We start from the raw sequence: 20,795 nt of genomic DNA on the forward strand, positions 1-20,795 counted from the left end.
CCTCTCCCCCTCTTGCCTCTATACCAGCCCAACGTCCCCATAGCAGAGGCCTATATTTAGATCTGAGGGTCTCTCCTCTCCTCCTCTTGCCTCTATACCAGCCCAACGTCCCCATAGCGGAGACCTATGTTTAGATCAGAGGGTCTCTCCTCTCCCCCTCTTGCCTCTATACCAGCCCAATGTCCCCATAGCGGAGACCTATGTTTAGATCAGAGGGTCTCTCCTCTCCTCCTCTTGCCTCTATACCAGTGTAACGTGTCCCTCTTAGAGACCTATATTTAGATCAGAGGGTCTCTCCTCTCCCCCTCTTGCCTCTATACCAGCCCAACGTCCCCATAGCAGAGACCTATATTTAGATCTGAGGGTCTCTCCTCTCCTCCTCTTGCCTCTATACCAGCCCAACGTCCCCATAACAGAGACCTATATTTAGATCAGAGGGTCTCTCCTCTCCCCCTCTTGCCTCTATACCAGCCCAACGTCCCCATAGCAGAGACCTATATTTAGATCAGAGGGTCTATATTTAGCAGTGGGATGCCTGGGGAGAACAGCACTGAGGAGGGAATGTTCTGTTCTGACTGTTCTCTGACTCAGAGAGTGTGTGTGTGTGTGTGTGTGTGTGTGTGTGTGCACGTGCCACCATTCATGTGCAGCATGCAACAGAAAGGGAAAGCGTACTCTCAGACTGCAACACAAAAAGAACACAGTGTGTGACCCTCAGGTGTCTGTGTGTTTGCATGTGTGTGTGTCTTTGCATGTGTGTGCGGGTGTGTATGTGTCTTTGCATGTGTGTGTGTCTTTGCATGTGTGTGTGTGTGTGTGTGTGTGTGTGTGTGTGTGTGTGTGTGTGTGTGTGTGATACAGATCCAGAGAATTCCAGCTGGGCTCCAGCTCTGACGTCATCAGGAGATCTCCCCTCTACACCCTTCACTACTGATCTACTTCAAACCTGACTTCATCAGGAGATCTCCCCTCTACACCCTTCACTACTGATCTACTACAGCCCTGAAGTTATCAGGAGATCTCCCCTCTACATCCTTCACTACTGATCTACTGCAGCCCTGATGTCATCAGGAGATCTCCCCTCTACATCCTTCACTACTGATCTACTACAAACCTGACGTCATCAGGAGATCTCCCCTCTACATCCTTCACTACTGATCTACGGCAGCTCTGAAGTCATCTGGAGATCTCCCCTCTACATCCTTCACTACTGATCTACTGCAGCCCTGACGTCATCAGGAGATCTCCCCTCTACATCCTTCACTACTGATCTACTGCAGCCCTGACGTCATCAGGAGATCTCCCCTCTACACCCTTCACTACTGATCTACTACAGCCCTGACGTCATCAGGAGATATCCCCTCTACATCCTTCACTACTGATCTACTACAGCCATCAGGAGATCTCCCCTCTACACCCTTCACTACTGATCTACTGCAGCTCTGAAGTCATCAGGAGATCTCCCCTCTACACCCTTCACTACTGATCTACTACAGCCCTGACGTCATCAGGAGATCTCCCCTCTACATCCTTCACTTCTGATCTACTGCAGCTCTGAAGTTATGAGGAGATCTCCCCTCTACATCCTTCACTACTGATCTACTACAGCCCTGAAGTTATCAGGAGATCTCCCTTCTACATCCTTCACTACTGATCTACTACAGCCATCAGGAGATCTCCCCTCTACACCCTTCACTACCGATCTACTGCAGCTCTGAAGTCATCAGGAGATCTCCCCTCTACACCCTTCACTACTGATCTACTACAGCCCTGACGTCATCAGGAGATCTCCCCTCTACACCCTTCACTACTGATCTACTACAAACCTGACGTCATCAGGAGATCTCCCCTCTACATCCTTCACTACTGATCTACGGCAGCTCTGAAGTCATCTGGAGATCTCCCCTCTACATCCTTCACTACTGATCTACTGCAGCCCTGACGTCATCAGGAGATCTCCCCTCTACACCCTTCACTACTGATCTACTACAGCCCTGACGTCATCAGGAGATATCCCCTCTACATCCTTCACTACTGATCTACTACAGCCATCAGGAGATCTCCCCTCTACACCCTTCACTACTGATCTACTGTAGCTCTGAAGTCATCAGGAGATCTCCCCTCTACACCCTTCACTACTGATCTACTACAGCCCTGACGTCATCAGGAGATCTCCCCTCTACATCCTTCACTTCTGATCTACTGCAGCTCTGAAGTTATGAGGAGATCTCCCCTCTACATCCTTCACTACTGATCTACTACAGCCCTGAAGTTATCAGGAGATCTCCCTTCTACATCCTTCACTACTGATCTACTACAGCCATCAGGAGATCTCCCCTCTACACCCTTCACTACCGATCTACTGCAGCTCTGAAGTCATCAGGAGATCTCCCCTCTACACCCTTCACTACTGATCTACTACAGCCCTGACGTCATCAGGAGATCTCCCCTCTACACCCTTCACTACTGATCTACTACAAACCTGACGTCATCAGGAGATCTCCCCTCTACATCCTTCACTACTGATCTACTACAGCCCTGAAGTTATCAGGAGATCTCCCCTCTACATCCTTCACTACTGATCTACTACAGCCCTGAAGTTATCAGGAGATCTCCCCTCTACACCCTTCACTACTGATCTACTACAGCCCTGAAGTTATCAGGAGATCTCCCCTCTACACCCTTCACTACTGATCTACTACAGCCCTGAAGTTATCAGGAGATCTCCCCTCTACATCCTTCACTACTGATCTACTGCAGCTCTGACGTCATCAGGAGATCTCCCTTCTACATCCTTCACTACAGCCCTGAAGTCATCAGGAGATCTCCCCTCTACATCCTTCACTACTGATCTACTGCAGCCCTGACGTGATCAGGAGATCTCCCCTCTACATCCTTCACTACTGATCTACTACAGCCCTAGTACAGCCCTGAAGTCATCAGGAGATCTCCCCCCTACATCCTTCACTACTGATCTACTGCAGCCCTGAAGTCATCAGGAGATCTCCCCCCTACATCCTTCACTACTGATCTACTGCAGCTCTGAAGTCATCAGGAGATCTCCCCTCTACATCCTTCACTACTGATCTACTACAGCCCTGAAGTCATCAGGAGATCTCCCCCTACATCCTTCACTACTGATCTACTGCAGCTCTGAAGTCATCAGGAGATCTCCCCTCTACATCCTTCACTACTGATCTACTCAGTCCCAGTGAATGCGTACTGTTCTGTGTGTCTACTAATCACCTCAGCCGTATGCCCCTCTCTCAGATTGTAAGTCAGATCATGTTGTATCTCAGTGATGAACTTCTGGGCGTACTCTGGGTAGAGCCAGAGCACCTCTCTGAGCCCCTTCAGACTGATGTACTGCAGGTCACAGTAGGTCAGGGCCTTCACATTGGCATTGGTCTTGATCACCTGCTCCTTGGTCAGGAAGTCAGAGCCGATCAGGTCCCCACGACCTGGGGATACATAGGAAACACACACAGGGAGTCAGAGCCAATCAGGTCCCCACAACCTGGGGATACATAGGAAACACACACAGGGAGTCAGAGCCAATCAGGTCCCCACAACCTGGGGATACATAGGAAACACACACAGGAAGTCAGAGCCAATCAGGTCTCCACAACCTGGGGATACATAGGAAACACACACAGGGAGTCAGAGCCGATCAGGTCACCATGAAGTGATGCAACACACAGACATAAAGACACCCACCCCACACAGATACATGCTAATTTTAGCTCCTTATGTAACGTGTGTACTTGTCTCAACCAATCATGTGTTGTGTACTGGCCTCCCCAAGGTAAACACGTTCCTGTCCTGAACCCTCCATATTAATAACCAACACATCATCTATAATACAGGCCTGCTTCATAATGAATCACAGAGAGACATGTTCCTGTGAAGACAGTGAAGTCTACACACACACACACACACACACACTGATAGCTAAATGGTAAGGACTGGCAGTGAAGGCTGCACAGATGTTTTAGAAGGTTTATAGTCCTACCACCACCTCCAACACCATGACCACCTCCAACACCATGACCACCTCCAACACCATGACCACCTCCAACACCATGACCACCTCCAACACCATGACCACCTCCAACACCATGACCACCTCCAACACCATGACCACCTCCAACACCATGACCACCTCCAACACCATGACCACCTCCAACACCATGACCACCTCCAACACCATGACCACCTCCAACACCATGACCACCTCCAACACCATGACCACCTCCAACACCATGACCACCTCCAACACCATGACCACCTCCAACACCATGACCACCTCCAACACCATGTCAAAGTAGACATACACAGACGCGCACCCCCCCCCCCCCACACACACACACACACACACTGCCAGTCCCCTACCCAGTATAGCCAGCACTGTGTTGTCCTTCAGCACCTCCATGGACCCAGAGCAGACAAAGTAGATGGCCTGCAGGGCGTCTCCCTGGCGGATGAGATACTCCCCCGGGGCGCAGAACGATGTCTTGATGATGAGGGACAGGGAGCGCAGACACCCCCTACTGGCCGACTCAAACAGAGACAGCTGCAGGAGATCCTTGTTCAGCTGCATGGCGATGTCTGCCCTCAACTCATCTGGGAAGTCTTTCAACAGCTACGGTAGAGGAGAGGAGAGGAGAGGAGAGGAGAGGAGAGGAGAGGAGAGGAGAGGAGAGGAGAGGAGAGGAAAGAAGAGGAGAGGAAAGGAGAGATGAATAAAGAACACATTCCACATCTGTCTACTATTCTATCCATCAAAGTTTAACAAATGTAAACTTTTTCACTTCCTCATTCAATGTATTAACCTCATAGAGTAACCATTGGCTACATCTACTTTAATAAGTAAGTTAGCATTGTGTGAGCCAGAACGGCCTATCGGAAATCTATTTTGGATACAAACTCTGTATGGCCGTAACCTAAAATGACAGAGACAGATTGTAACCTTTGACCTGTTCACAGCCTGAGGTCAGATCATAAAACCTGGTAGCTCACCTCGCTGACGTCGATGCCGTTGTTGACGGACCAGGTGGTCTGGAAGCACTCCATCATGCGTTGCTCCAGGGCCTTGGGCAGCCCGTGGACACGGATAAAGTCCTTCAGGTCCTTGGTACGTGTGTGGTAGAGGGAGCGCCGAGAGTACATCCTCTGGATGATGGCTGTCACGTTACCGAATACCACAGCATGCATCAGGGCTGGGGGAGAGGTGGAAGGGTGGAGAAGGAGAGAGCGAGGGGTGAAGAGGGAGGGGGAGAGAGCGAGGGGGAGAGGTGTAGAAGGAGCGGGAGAGGGAGGGGTGGAGGGGTGGAGAAGGAGAGGTGGAGGGGTGGAGAAGGAGAGGTGGAGGGGTGGAGAGGGAGGGGTGGAGAGGGAGGGGTGGAGGGGTGGAGAGGGAGGGGTGGAGAAGGAGGGGTGGAGAAGGAGCAGGAGAGGGAGGGGTGGAGAGGTGGAGGGAGGGGTGGAGAGGTGGAGGGGTGGAGAGGGAGGGGTGGAGAAGGAGGGGGAGAGGTGGAAGGGTGGAGAAGGAGAGGTGGAGAAGGAGAGGTGGAGGGGTGGAGAGGGAGAGGGGTGGAGGGGTTGAGAGGGAGAGGGGTGGAGGGGTTGAGAGGGAGAGGGGTAGAGGGTTTGAGAGGGAGAGGTATAGGGGTGGAGGGGTTGAAAGGGAGAGGGAGAGGGGTGGAGGGTTGGAGAGGGAGAGGTATAGGGGTGGAGGGGTTGAAAGGGAGAGGGAGAGGGGTGGAGGGTTGGAGAGGGAGAGGGGTAGAGGGTTGGAGAGGTATAGGGGTGGAGGGGTTGAAAGGGAGAGGGAGAGGGGTGGAGGGTTGGAGAGGGAGAGGGTTGGAGAGGGAGAGGGGTGGAGGGGTTGGAGAGGGAGAGGGGTTGAGAGGGAGAGAGAGAGGGAGAGGGGTGGAGAGGGAGAGGGAGAGGTGGAAGAGTGGTTGATTGTCTTCACTGGTTCAGCACAGTGCTAATTTGATGGAATTGTTGTTGATCAATTACTGGACAATTGATATTGGTGAACAGTTAGTGGATTCATTCATACAGCCATCCACCCTCCTGCCCTCCCTCTATCCATTCCTCAATCCCACCCTCCATCCCTCCTTCATCCCACCCACCCTCCCTCCCTCCCTCCTTTATCCTACCCTCCCTCCATCCATCCACCCTCCCTCCTTCATCCCACCCTCCATCCATCCTCCCTCCCTTCCTCCCGCCGTCCATCCCACCCTCCCTCCCTCCCTCCCTCCCTCGATTCATCCCTCCCTCCCTCCCTCCTTCCTTCATCCCACCCTCCCTCCCTCCCTCCCTCCCCCCCCTCCCTCCCTCCATCCATCCATCCATCTCACCCTCCCTCCCTCCCTCCCTCCCTCCCTCCCTCCCTCCATCCATCCATTCCCCTCCCTCCCTCCCTCCCTCCCTCCCTCCATCCATCCCTCCCTCCCTCCCTCCCTCCATCCATCCATTCCCCTCCATCCATCCATTCTTGTTTTCTACAGTAATCTCTAAGGATGTGGTCTGAGTTGCAACCCTTTCCAGGGCTCAGACTGGCACAATCTTGGCATCAAAGTGCTTCCTAACTGGCATCCTGCTCTGCCCAGCTGCCTCCGTTGCCATAGCGACATGTCACGGTGTGTCCCTGACACTAGACTGTTTTGGGAGGCAATCCTCAGTTAATCAAAGAGCAAGCCGAGCACGAGAGGCTTCTAACTCTCAACATATTTATTTTGCTGTCAGACCTCTTCCAATCTGTCGTCTGTGTGTGGACCACTGGCCTCCTACTAGCTACAGACCTGAAGTCAACATCACATCAACATCACATCAACATCAGTGTGTCTGACCTCCTAACACTGAGTCAGTGTGTCTCACCTCCTAACAGTGAGTCAGTGTCTCACCTCCTAACACTGAGTCAGTGTGTCTGACCTCCTAACACTGAGTCAGTGTGTCTGACCTCCTAACACTGAGCCAGTGTGTCTGACCTCCTAACAGTGAGTCAGTGTGTCTGACCTCCTAACAGTGAGTCAGTGTGTCTCACCTCCTAACACTGAGTCAGTGTGTCTGACCTCCTAACAGTGAGTCAGTGTCTCACCTCCTAACACTGAGTCAGTGTGTCTGACCTCCTAACAGTGAGTCAGTGTGTCTGACCTCCTAACACTGAGTCAGTGTGTCTGACCTCCTAACACTGAGTCAGTGAGTCTGACCTCTTAACACTGAGTCAGTGAGTCTGACCTCTTAACACTGAGTCAGCGTGCCTCACCTCCTAACAGTGAGTCAGTGTGTCTCACATCCTAACACAGAGTCAGCGTGTCTCACCTGACACTGAGTCAGTGTGTCCCACCTCCTAACACTGAGTCAGTGTCTGACCTCCTAACACCGAGTCAGTGTGTCTGACCTCCTAACACTGAGTCAGTGTGTCTGACCTCCTAACACTGAGTCAGTGTGTCTGACCTCCTAACAGTGAGTCAGTGTCTCACCTCCTAACAGTGAGTCAGTGTCTCACCTCCTAACAGAGATTCAGTGTGTCTGACCTCCTAACAGTGAGTCAGTGTGTCTCACCTCCTAACACTGAGTCAGTGTGTCTGACCTCCTAACAGTGAGTCAGTGTCTCACCTCCTAACACTGAGTCAGTGTCTGACCTCCTAACAGTGAGTCAGTGTCTCACCTCCTAACACTGAGTCAGTGTGTCTGACCTCCTAACAGTGAGTCAGTGTGTCCCACCTCCTAACACTGAGTCAGTGTGTCTGATCTCCTAACACTGAGTCAGTGTGTCTGACCTCCTAACACTGAGTCAGTGTGTCTGACCTCCTAACACTGAGTCAGTGTGTCTGACCTCTTAACACTGAGTCAGTGAGTCTGACGTCTTAACACTGAGTCAGTGTGCCTCACCTCCTAACAGTGAGTCAGCGTGTCTCACCTCCTAACACAGAGTCAGCGTGTCTCACCTGACACTGAGTCAGTGTGTCTGACCTAACAGTGAGTCAGTGTGTCTGACCTCCTAACAGTGAGTCAGTGTGTCCCACCTCCTAACACTGAGTCAGTGTCTGACCTCCTAACACTGAGTCAGTGTCTGACCTCCTAACTGTGAGTCAGTGTGTCTGACCTCCTAACACTGAGTCAGTGTGTCTGACCTCTTAACACTGAGTCAGTGAGTCTGACGTCTTAACACTGAGTCAGTGTGCCTCACCTCCTAACAGTGAGTCAGTGTGTCTCATCTCCTAACACTGAGTCAGTGTGTCTGACCTCCTAACACTGAGTCAGTGTGTCTGACCTAACAGTGAGTCAGTGTGTCTGACCTCCTAACAGTGAGTCAGTGTGTCCCACCTCCTAACACTGAGTCAGTGTCTGACCTCCTAACACTGAGTCAGTGTCTGACCTCCTAACTGTGAGTCAGTGTGTCTCACCTCCTAACACTGAGTCAGTGTGTCTGACCTCCTAACACTGAGTAAGTGTCTCACCTCCTAACAGTGAGTCAGTGTGTCTGACCTCCTAACACTGAGTCAGTGTGTCTGACCTCCTAACACTGAGTCAGTGTGTCTGACCTCCTAACACTGAGTCAGTGTGTCTGACCTAACACTGAGTCAGTGTGTCTGACCTCTTAACACTGAGTCAGTGAGTCTGACGTCTTAACACTGAGTCAGTGTGCCTCACCTCCTAACAGTGAGTCAGCGTGTCTCACCTCCTAACACAGAGTCAGTGTGTCTCACCTGACACTGAGTCAGTGTGTCTCATCTCCTAACACTGAGTCAGTGTGTCTGACCTCCTAACACTGAGTCAGTGTGTCTGACCTAACAGTGAGTCAGTGTGTCTGACCTCCTAACAGTGAGTCAGTGTGTCCCACCTCCTAACACTGAGTCAGTGTCTGACCTCCTAACACTGAGTCAGTGTCTGACCTCCTAACTGTGAGTCAGTGTGTCTCACCTCCTAACACTGAGTCAGTGTGTCTCACCTCCTAACACTGAGTCAGCATGTCTCACCTCCTAACACTGAGTCAGTGTGTCTGACCTCCTAACACTGAGTAAGTGTCTCACCTCCTAACACTGAGTCAGTGTGTCTGACCTCTTAACACTGAGTCAGTGAATCTGACGTCTTAACACTGAGTCAGCGTGCCTCACCTCCTAACAGTGAGTCAGCGTGTCTCACCTCCTAACACAGAGTCAGCGTGTCTCACCTGACACTGAGTCAGTGTGTCTCATCTCCTAACACTGAGTCAGTGTGTCTGACCTCCTAACACTGAGTCAGTGTGTCTGACCTAACAGTGAGTCAGTGTGTCTGACCTCCTAACAGTGAGTCAGTGTGTCCCACCTCCTAACACTGAGTCAGTGTCTGACCTCCTAACTGTGAGTCAGTGTGTCTCACCTCCTAACACTGAGTCAGTGTGTCTCACCTCCTAACACTGAGACAGCATGTCTCACCTCCTAACACTGAGTCAGTGTGTCTGACCTCCTAACACTGAGTAAGTGTCTCACCTCCTAACAGTGAGTCAGTGTGTCTGACCTCCTAACACTGAGTCAGTGTGTCTGACCTCCTAACACTGAGTCAGTGTGTCTGACCTCCTAACACTGAGTCAGTGTGTCTGACCTAACACTGAGTCAGTGTGTCTGACCTCCTAACACTGAGTAAGTGTCTGACCTCCTAACACTGAGTCAGTGTGTCTCACCTCCTAACACTGAGTCAGTGTGTCTCACCTCCTAACACTGAGTCAGTGTGTCTGACCTCCTAACACTGAGTCAGTGTGTCTGACCTAACAATGAGTCAGTGTGTCTGACCTCCTAACACTGAGTAAGTGTCTGACCTCCTAACACTGAGTCAGTGTGTCTCACCTCCTAACACGGAGTCAGTGTGTCTCACCTCCTAACACTGAGTCAGTGTGTCTGACCTAATACTGAGTCAGTGTGTCTGACCTCCTAACACTGAGTCAGTGTGTCTCACCTCCTAACACTGAGTCAGTGTGTCTCACCTCCTAACACTGAGTCAGTGTGTCTGACCTCCTAACACTGAGTCAGTGTGTCTGACCTAATACTGAGTCAGTGTGTCTGACCTCCTAACACTGAGTCAGCGTGTCTCACCTCCTAACAGTGAGTCAGCGTGTCTCACCTCCTAACACCGAGTCAGCGTGTCTCACCTCCTAACTGTGAGTCAGTGTGTCTCACCTTCTAACAATGAGTCAGTGTGTCTCACCTCCTAATACTGAGTCAGCGTGGCTCACCTCCTAACACTGAGTCAGCGTGTCTCACCTCTTAACAGTGAGTCAGCGTGTCTCACCTCCTAACAGTGAGTCAGCGTGTCTCACCTCCTAACAATGAGTCAGCGTGTCTCACCTCCTATGAGCATGGTGCAGATGGAGAAGATCTTCTCTGAGTCGGTGTTGGCTGAGACGTTTCCGAAGCCCACGCTGGTCAGACTGCTCAGAGCGAAGTACAGAGACGTCACGTAGGAGCTCCTCACTGACGGCCCGCCTCCTAGCGCCGCCCCCGAGACCCCTGAGCCATTCACCTGGCTCCGCCCCGCCTCGCTGACGTTCCATTGGCCGGAGCTGAAGGACGAGGAGAAATCCTGTCCAATCGGCTCTGACCCTGATGTGTTCCAGTGATTGTAATTGGCTGCCAACCCATTCGTTCTAGAAGTGTGCAGCGAATCAGTGACTCCGAGGAACGAGGTTAAAGGTGACAGGAAGTAAGGCGTGTCGAGACGTTTTGCCAGTTCATGAAGCCAGCCTGGGGAGATTAGAGAACAGTGTTAATATTTATATCACTTAGTAGAAATGTCAGAGTAATGCAAATTCTCCTGCAGTTACTTAAAGACCTTTAAGTAGATTGCTGCATTAACATGTAAACCAGACACCACGGACCCAAAGGACACAGTGATTATTTGTGTGTGTGTGTGTGAGAGTATGTGTGTGTGTGTGTGTGTGTGTGTGTGTGTGTGTGTGTGTGTGTGTGTGTGAGTATGTGTGTGTGTGTGTGTGTGTGTGTGTGTGTGTGTGTGTTTGTATGTGTGTGTGTCTGTGTGTGTGTGTGTGTGTGTGTGTGTGTGTGTGTGTGTGTGTGTGTGTGTGTGTGTGTGTGTGTGCGCATCCGTGCCTTGAGTGCAGTGGTCAGTTGATACTGACTTCTTATTCAGTGTTAATTTATCCTGTACATGCAGAGCCAGACAGCACTGTCTCTCTAGTCCCTGGAGTTGTACATGGTGCTGCAGTATGTTCTGTATGCAGACCCTGTCCATGGTGCTGAAGTATGTTCTGTATGCAGACCCTGTCCATGGTGCTGAAGTATGTTCTGTATGCAGACCCTGTCCATGGTGCTGCAGTATGTTCTGTATGCAGACCCTGTCCATGGTGCTGAAGTATGTTCTGTATGCAGACCCTGTCCATGGTGTTGAATATGTTCTGTATGCAGACCCTGTCCATGGTGCTGAAGTATGTTCTGTATGCAGACCCTGTCCATGGTGCTGCAGTATGTTCTGTATGCAGACCCTGTCCATGGTGTTGAATATGTTCTGTATGCAGACCCTGTCCATGGTGCTGCAGTATGTTCTGTATGCAGACCCTGTCCATGGTGTTGAATATGTTCTGTATGCAGACCCTGTCCATGGTGCTGCAGTATGTTCTGTATGCAGACCCTGTCCATGGTGTTGAATATGTTCTGTATGCAGACCCTGTCCATGGTGCTGCAGTATGTTCTGTATGCAGACCCTGTCCATGGTGTTGAATATGTTCTGTATGCAGACCCTGTCCATGGTGCTGAAGTACGTTCTGTATGCAGACCCTGTCCATGGTACTGCAGTACGTTCTGAATGCAGACTCTGTCCATGGTGTTGAAGTATGTTCTGTATGACACCTGAATCTCACATAGCTGTGATTATCATGTAGAGACAGAGTAGACAGAGACAGAGAGAGAGAGAGAGAGAGAGAGAGAGAGAGAGACAGAGAGAGGGAGAGAGAGAGAGAGAGAGACAGAGAGACAGAGAGAGAGAGAGACAGAGAGAGAGAGAGAGAACATGGTCTGCTGTCTCTCCCAGCCCTTCATCTTCTCTCTCATGTAATCTACCTTCCAATAAACCCCTCAGACACCCTGTCTGCATCCCAATTCTCTAGCCCTTTGACTAGTGTGCACTGTTCCTTGGTTTCAAATACTATTTGAAATCCTTTCAAATACTTTGGCTGTGCTTGATTGAGCTTGCCAGGTGCAACAGAACCAATAGAATAGTCACAAAAGTGCAAACTCCATTCATCCGACACTCCAGCCAGGCTAAAGCAAATGCTCAAAGTAAATGAACGATTTCAAATACTATTTGAACCCATGTCTGAAATCCTGGTGTCTGAGAGTCTGAGGTGATATTAAGGTACATGTAGCCTCGGTGTGATTGAGGAGAGTATTGCAGACACACACACACACAGAGAATACAGAGGTTGACTAATAACTGACAGGCAGGGGACCAGCTAACTGACAGACAGAGGACCAGCTAACTGACAGACAGAGGACCAGCTAACTGACAGACAGAGAACCAGCTAACTGACAGACAGAGGACCAGCTAACTGACACACAGAGGACCAGCTAACTGACACACAGAGAACCAGCTAACTGAGAGACAACTGACACACAGAGAACCAGCTAACTGACAGACAGAGGACCAGCTAACTGAGAGACAGAGGACCAGCCAACTATGGAAGAGCACAAACTGATCATTGTTTGTTACAAGGTCATGTTGCTGGCTACGTGATGCTAATATATAGTGCCTTGCGAAAGTATTCGGCCCCCTTGAACTTTGCGACCTTTTGCCACATTTCAGGCTTTAAACATAAAGATATAAAACTGTATTTTTTGTGAAGAATCAACAACAAGTGGGACACAATCATGAAGTGGAACGACATTTATTGGATATTTCAAACTTTTTTAACAAATCAAAAACTGAAAAATTGGGCGTGCAAAATTATTCAGCCCCCTTAAGTTAATACTTTGTAGCGCCACCTTTTGCTGCGATTACAGCTGTAAGTCGCTTGGGGTATGTCTCTATCAGTTTTGCACATCGAGAGACTGACATTTTTTCCCATTCCTCCTTGCAAAACAGCTCGAGCTCAGTGAGGTTGGATGGAGTGCATTTGTGAACAGCAGTTTTCAGTTCTTTCCACAGATTCTCGATTGGATTCAGGTCTGGACTTTGACTTGGCCATTCTAACACCTGGATATGTTTATTTTTGAACCATTCCATTGTAGATTTTGCTTTATGTTTTGGATCATTGTCTTGTTGGAAGACGAATCTCCGTCCCAGTCTCAGGTCTTTTGCAGACTCCATCAGGTTTTCTTCCAGAATGGTCCTGTATTTGACTCCATCCATCTTCCCATCAATTTTAACCATGTTCCCTGTCCCTGCTGAAGAAAAGCAGGCCCAAACCATGATGCTGCCACCACCATGTTTGACAGTGGGGATGGTGTGTTCATTGTGATGAGCTGTGTTGCTTTTACGCCAAACATAACGTTTTGCATTGTTGCTAAAAAGTTCAATTTTGGTTTCATCTGACCAGAGCACCTTCTTCCACATGTTTGGTGTGTCTCCCAGGTGGCTTGTGGCAAACTTTAAACAACACTTTTTATGGATATCTTTAAGAAATGGCTTTCTTCTTGCCACTCTTCCATAAAGGCCAGATTTGTGCAATATACAACTGATTGTTGTCCTATGGACCGAGTCTCCCACCTCAGCTGTAGATCTCTGCAGTTCATCCAGAGTGATCATGGGCCTCTTGGCTGCATCTCTGATCAGTCTTCTCCTGGTATGAGCTGAAAGTTTAGAGGGACGGCCAGGTCTTGGTAGATTTGCAGTGGTCTGATACTCCTTCCATTTCAATATTATCGCTTGCACAGTGCTCCTTGGGATGTTAAAGCTTGGGAAATCTTTTTGTATCCAAATCCGGCTTTAAACTTCTTCACAACAGTATCTCGGACCTGCCTGGTGTGTTCCTTGTTCTTCATGATGCTCTCTGCGCTTTTAACGGACCTCTGAGACTATCACAGTGCAGGTGCATTTATACGGAGACTTGATTACACACAGGTGGATTGTATTTACCATCATTAGTCATTTAGGTCAACATTGGATCATTCAGAGATCCTCACTGAACTTCTGGAGAGAGTTTGCTGCACTGAAAGTAAAGGGGCTGAATAATGTTGAATGCCCAATTTTTCCGTTTTTGATTTGTTAAAAATGTTTGAAATATCCAATAAATGTCGTTCCACTTCATGATTGTGTCCCACTTGTTGTTGATTCTTCACAAAAAAATACAGTTTTATATCTTTATGTTTGAAGCCTGAAATGTGGCAAAAGGTCGCAAAGTTCAAGGGGGGCGAATACTTTCGCAAGGCACTGTAACTGTAGAAAATAGAAAAGTCTATCCAAAGTCTTGTGGTTGGATATTGTCATTCTGGAATCAGGGCTGGACAAACAGCTCAACACTGCTGGAGTTACCATCAAGGAGTCACTGTGTCTTTATATGTGAGGAGTTACCATCAAGGAGTCACTGTCTTTACATGTGTGGAGTTACCATCAAGGAGTCACTGTGTCTTTACATGTGTGGAGTTACCATCAAGGAGTCACTGTGTCTTTATATGTGAGGAGTTACCATCAAGGAGTCACTGTGTCTTTACATGTGTGGAGTTACCATCAAGGAGTCACTGTGTCTTTACATGTGTGGAGTTACCATCAAGGAGTCACTGTGTCTTTACATGTGTGGAGTTACCATCAAGGAGTCACTGTGTCTTTATATGTGAGGAGTTACCATCAAGGAGTCACTGTGTCTTTACATGTGAGGAGTTACCATCAAGGAGTCACTGTGTCTTTACATGTGAGGAGTTACCATCAAGGAGTCACTGTGTCTTTACATGTGTGGGAAGTTGCTAACTATCCAATGTCCCAATAGCTCTTCATTATCATTGAACTAATAACTCAATAAAATACCATTTAATAGGGATTTAGTGTGTGCGTCCAAGTGTCTGTGTGTGTGTGTGTGAGTGTGTGTTTATTTTGTTGCCAGGTTTACTCACCATTATCCCAGGAGCTCAGGCTGTTGCTCTCGATCTCCTTGCGTCCGATGAAGTACCAGACGCAGGCCATCCAGTGGGCCAGCAGGGCGAAAGTAGACATGAGCAGGGTGAGAACCACGGCGCTGTACTCAGAGTAACGCTCCAGCTTCTGGAGCAGCCTCAGGAGACGCAGTAACCGCACTGTCTTCAGCAGGTGGACCCCAAAGTACTGCACAGGGGAAGAGGAGGGGAGGGAGGGGACATGAAAGCAGAGGTCAAGGGTCATTGGTATTGACAGAGTGCGTGTGTGTGATGTGTGTGTGTGTGTGTGTGTGCATAGGTGTGTGTGTGTGTTCTTGGAAGTTGGAAAGTTTGACAGTTGAGTGATGCCTTTGAGGTGTTGTTGTGAGAAATGTTCTTGGTTCGGGGATCGATGACACAGCAGGAGGCTGATATTGATACACCACTGGACACCATTAAAGCCTGGGGAGACTCGGTGTGACTGACGACTCAATACGTCTCACACAAACATGACCTATCCTCACACACAGACAGACACACCCCAGTCCCTGGCTGGCTGCACCCCCATGTCTCTATGAAGCCCTTTGGCCAAAGAACAAAGTGACACACCTACTCATTCAAGTGTTTTTCTTTATTTTTACTAATCTCTTCTTTGTAGAATAATAGTGAAGACATCAAAACTATGAAATATCACATATGGACTCATGTAGTAACCAAAAAAGGGTTAAACAAATCAAGATATATTTGAGATTCAAATAGCCACCCTTTGCCTTGATGACAGCTTTGCACACTGTTGGCATTCTCTCAACCAGCTTCATGAGCTAGTCACCTGGAATGCATTTCAATTAACAGGTGTGTCTTGTTAAAAGTACATTTGTGGAATGTCTTTCAATCTTAATGAGTTTAAGCAAATCAGTTGTGTTGTGACAAGGTAGAGGTGGTATACAGAAGATGGCCCTATTTGGTAAAAGACCAAGTCCATATTATGGCAAGAACAGCTCAAATAAGCAAAAAGAAATGACAGTCCATCATTACTTTAAGACATGAAGGTCAGTCAATGTGGAAAATGGCAAGAAGTTTCTTCAAGTGATGTTGCAAAAACCATCAAGCTATATGATGAAACTGGCTCTCATGAGGACCGCCACAGGAAATGAAGACCCAGAGTTACCTCTGCTGCAGAGGGTAAGTTTCATTAGCACCTCAGATTGCAGCCCAAATAAATGCTTCACAGAGTTCAAGTAACAGCCACATCTCAACATCAACTGTTGAGAGGAGACTGCGTGAATCAGGCCTTCATGGTCGAATTGCTGCAAAGAAACCACTACTAAAGTACAACAATAAGAAGAAGAGACTTGCTTGGGCCAAACAACACAAGCAATGGACATTAGACCAGCATGGCTACCACAGCATTCTGCAGCGATACACCAACCCATCTGGTTTGGGCTTAGTGGGACTATCATTTGAATTTCAACAGGATAATGATCTAACATACCTCCAGGCTGTGTCAGGGCTATTTGACCAGAAGGAGAGTGATGGAGTGCTGCATCAGATGACCAGACCCCCACAATCACCTGACCTCAACCCAATTGAGATGGTTTGGGATGAGTTGGACCACAGAGTGAAGGAAAAGCCGCTAACAAGTGCTCAGCATATGTGGGAACCCCTTCAAGACTGTTGGAAAAGCATTCCTCATGAAGCTGGTTGAGAGAAGGCCGAGAGTGTGCAAAGCTGTCATCAAGGCAAAGGGGTGGCTACTTTGAATAATCTCAAAAATATTTTAACTTGTTTAACACTTTTTTGGTTACTACATGATGCCATATGTGTTATTTCATAGTTTTGATGTCTTCACTATTATTCTACAATGTAGAAAATAGTCAAACTAAAGAAAAACCCTTGAATGAGTAGGTGTGTCCAAACTTTTGACTGGTACTGTATGTGTGTGTGTGTGTGTGTGTGTGTGTGTGTGTGTGTGTGTGTGTGTGTGTGTGTGTGTGTGTGTGTGTGTAAAGTATGTATGCGTGTGTATGTGTGTGTCTTCTCATATGTCTGTGCATGCCTGCGTCGCGGGAACGTGCCGCACACCCACCACGCTGATATTGAAGGCGTAGAGCAGGTCAAAGGGCAGGGCGGCGATCAGGTCAACAAACAGCCAGGAGGTGGCGTAGTGTCCAAAGATAGAGCGGGCTTCATAAACCACCTGACCCGTCGTACTCACATAGGTGGTGCGGAAGTTCAGTGCAATGTCTGTCACAGAAAACACATGGTGAGATAGAATAGGACAAAGGGGACATTTGATTGGACCAGCCAACACGTAGAACACCAATAAAAAACACAACAGAGGACACACAGACAGCAGTTAAAAAGGATCGCTCCTAGGTGGGATCATTCAAACATCATTCAATCCTCATTCAACCCAGCAAGCAACATTTGGCATGGGATGTCATAATGACGTTGTTCCTGGTCATAAATCGGTTGTAGAGATGTCAGATTACAACCAGGTTAAGACATTTATTTTCATGTCAACATCAATATGTCTGGGAAAGACGTAGAATTTTGGCTGAACGGAGCCAATGGAATGGAATCAAACAAATCAAAGACGTGGTTTCCATGTGGTTGATTCCATTCCATTGACTCCGTTCCAGACATTATTATGAGCCGTCCTCCCCTCAGCAGCCTCCACTGGTGAAAATATAATTTACAGTTTTTTTTCTGGTAATTCCCAAAATTCACAGCTTTCCATAAATCCCGGCTGGAAGATTCCTGGACACGGAAAGGAATAAGCAGGAAATCTGGAATCCTTCAACCCAGACTTCTGGAAGATCTGGGAATTTGGGGAAAGTTTGCTGAATTTTGCAACCCTAAATGGGACATCAAAAAGAACGTTAACAATCAGTATACAATTTAACCATGACGTGACATTGCAACCGGTTGTGCCTGCTGGGTAACAGAGGAAGCTTTTGGTATTGATCTTAGTTATTATAACCATAATCCCTCACAGTAAACAGTCTGGAAACAAGAGGTGGAAATGTAATCAGTCTGTTTAATAAAATACAGAAGTGCTCATTGATCTCCTCAAACGATTGGCTGGATGTTAATTAGATGAGGAAGTGCCTTGGATGTTAATGGGATGTGGATTAATATTGGCTGTTATGATGATCGCGAAGTGAATGATACAATTGTTTATTAAATCAATGGGTGTGTGAGCGACTGAGGGGTTGAACCCATGTCTCCAGGGCCACAAGAGTGTGTTAGCCTGCCCAGAATGTTACCCCGGTTGTAATCTGAATGTTAAATCCTAGGCATTATCTCTGGGAGCTAACGGAAGTCTTCAGCTTAATCATCGCTCCGTTACAGGAGGGGTAACATTCTGGGGTGTGGGAGGGGTAACATTCTGGGGTGTGGGAGGAGTAACATTCTGGGGTGTGGGAGGGGTAACATTATGGGGTGTGAAGGGGTAACATTCTGGGGTGTGGGAGGGGTAACATTCTGGGGTGTGGGAGGGGTAACATTCTGCGGTGTGGGAGGGGTAACATTCTGGGGTGTGGGTGGGGTAACATTCTGGGGTGTGGGTAGGGTAACATTCTGGGGTGTGGGTGGGATAACATTCTGTGCTGTGGGAGGGGTAACATTCTGGGGTGTGGGTAGGGTAACATTCTGGGGTGGGAGGGGTAACATTCTGGGGTGTGGGTGTGGGAGGGGTAACATTCTGGGGTGTGGGAGGGGTAACATTCTGGGGTTTGGGTGAGGGTGGGGTAACATACTGGGGTAGGGTGAGGGTGGGGTAACATTCTGGGGTAGGGGTGAGGGTGGGGTAACATACTGGGGGGGTAAAATACTGGGAAGGGTGAGGGTGGGGTAACATACTGGGGGGGTGGGGTAACATACTGGGGTAGGGTGAGGGTGGGGTAACATACTGGGGTGGGGGGTAACATACTGGGGTAGGGTGAGGGTGGGGTAACATACTGGGGTAGGGTGAGGGTGGGGTAACATACTGGGGTGGGGTGGTAACATACTGGGGTAGGGTGAGGGTGGGGTAACATACTGGGGTGGGGGGGTAACATACTGGGGTAGGGTGAGGGTGGGGTAACATACTGGGGTGGGGGGGTAACATACTGGGGTAGGGTGAGGGTGGGGTAACATACTGGGGTAGGGTGAGGGTGGGGTAACATACTGGGGTAGGGTGAGGGTGGGGTAACATACTGGGGTGGGGGGGTAACATACTGGGGTAGGGTGAGGGTGGGGTAACATACTGGGGTAGGGTGAGGGTGGGGTAACATACTGGGGTGGGGGGGTAACATACTGGGGTAGGGTGAGGGTGGGGTAACATACTGGGGTAGGGTGAGGGTGGGGTAACATACTGGGGTAGGGTGAGGGTGGGGTAACATACTGGGGTGGGGTGGTAACATACTGGGGTAGGGTGAGGGTGGGGTAACATACTGGGGTGGGGGGGTAACATACTGGGGTAGGGTGAGGGTGGGGTAACATACTGGGGTGGGGGGGTAACATACTGGGGTAGGGTGAGGGTGGGGTAACATACTGGGGGGGTGGGGTAACATACTGGGGTAGGGTGAGGGTGGGGTAACATACTGGGGTAGGGTGAGGGTGGGGTAACATACTGGGGTGGGGGGGTAACATACTGGGGTAGGGTGAGGGTGGGGTAACATACTGGGGTGGGGTGGTAACATACTGGGGTAGGGTGAGGGTGGGGTAACATACTGGGGTGGGGGGGTAACATACTGGGGTAGGGTGAGGGTGGGGTAACATACTGGGGTGGGGGGGTAACATACTGGGGTAGGGTGAGGGTGGGGTAACATACTGGGGTAGGGTGAGGGTGGGGTAACATACTGGGGTAGGGTGAGGGTGGGGTAACATACTGGGGTGGGGGGGTAACATACTGGGGTAGGGTGAGGGTGGGGTAACATACTGGGGTAGGGTGAGGGTGGGGTAACATACTGGGGTGGGGGGGTAACATACTGGGGTAGGGTGAGGGTGGGGTAACATACTGGGGTAGGGTGAGGGTGGGGTAACATACTGAGGTAGGGTGAGGGTGGGGTAACATACTGGGGTGGGGGGGTAACATACTGAGGTAGGGTGAGGGTGGGGTAACATACTGGGGTAGGGTGAGGGTGGGGTAACATACTGGGGTGGGGTGGTAACATACTGGGGTAGGGTGAGGGTGGGGTAACATACTGGGGTGGGGGGGTAACATACTGGGGTAGGGTGAGGGTGGGGTAACATACTGGGGTGGGGGGGTAACATACTGGGGTAGGGTGAGGGTGGGGTAACATACTGGGGTGGGGGGGTAACATACTGGGGTAGGGTGAGGGTGGGGTAACATACTGGGGTGGGGGGGTAACATACTGGGGTAGGGTGAGGGTGGGGTAACATACTGGGGTAGGGTGAGGGTGGGGTAACATACTGGGGTAGGGTGAGGGTGGGGTAACATACTGGGGTGGGGGGGTAACATACTGGGGTAGGGTGAGGGTGGGGTAACATACTGGGGTGGAGGGGTAACATACTGGGGTAGGGTGAGGGTGGGGTAACATACTGGGGTGGGGGGGTAACATACTGGGGTAGGGTGAGGGTGGGGTAACATACTGGGGTGGGGGGGTAACATACTGGGGTAGGGTGAGGGTGGGGTAACATACTGGGGTAGGGTGAGGGTGGGGTAACATACTGGGGTAGGGTGAGGGTGGGGTAACATACTGGGGGGGTAACATACTGGGGGGGGGTGGAGTAACATAC

General features: G+C 49.6%; 1 protein-coding gene across 1 annotated transcript in view; it reads right to left on the minus strand.

Moving 5' to 3' along the window:
- Positions 1–20,795, minus strand: part of LOC118965236 (potassium voltage-gated channel subfamily H member 3-like) — a 37,396-nt gene that overhangs the window by 5,139 nt on the left and 11,462 nt on the right. The window contains exons 6-11 of the mRNA XM_036982440.1: positions 17,137–17,294; positions 15,051–15,258; positions 10,338–10,733; positions 5,020–5,219; positions 4,393–4,642; positions 3,247–3,461 (exon numbers count right to left, since the gene is read on the minus strand). Of these exons, the coding sequence (XP_036838335.1) occupies positions 3,247–3,461; positions 4,393–4,642; positions 5,020–5,219; positions 10,338–10,733; positions 15,051–15,258; positions 17,137–17,294 (1,427 nt within the window). The remainder of the gene's footprint in view (positions 1–3,246; positions 3,462–4,392; positions 4,643–5,019; positions 5,220–10,337; positions 10,734–15,050; positions 15,259–17,136; positions 17,295–20,795) is intronic.

The sequence above is a fragment of the Oncorhynchus mykiss genome, chromosome 7 (genome assembly GCF_013265735.2).
Source record: "Oncorhynchus mykiss isolate Arlee chromosome 7, USDA_OmykA_1.1, whole genome shotgun sequence".
NCBI lineage: Eukaryota > Metazoa > Chordata > Actinopteri > Salmoniformes > Salmonidae > Oncorhynchus > Oncorhynchus mykiss.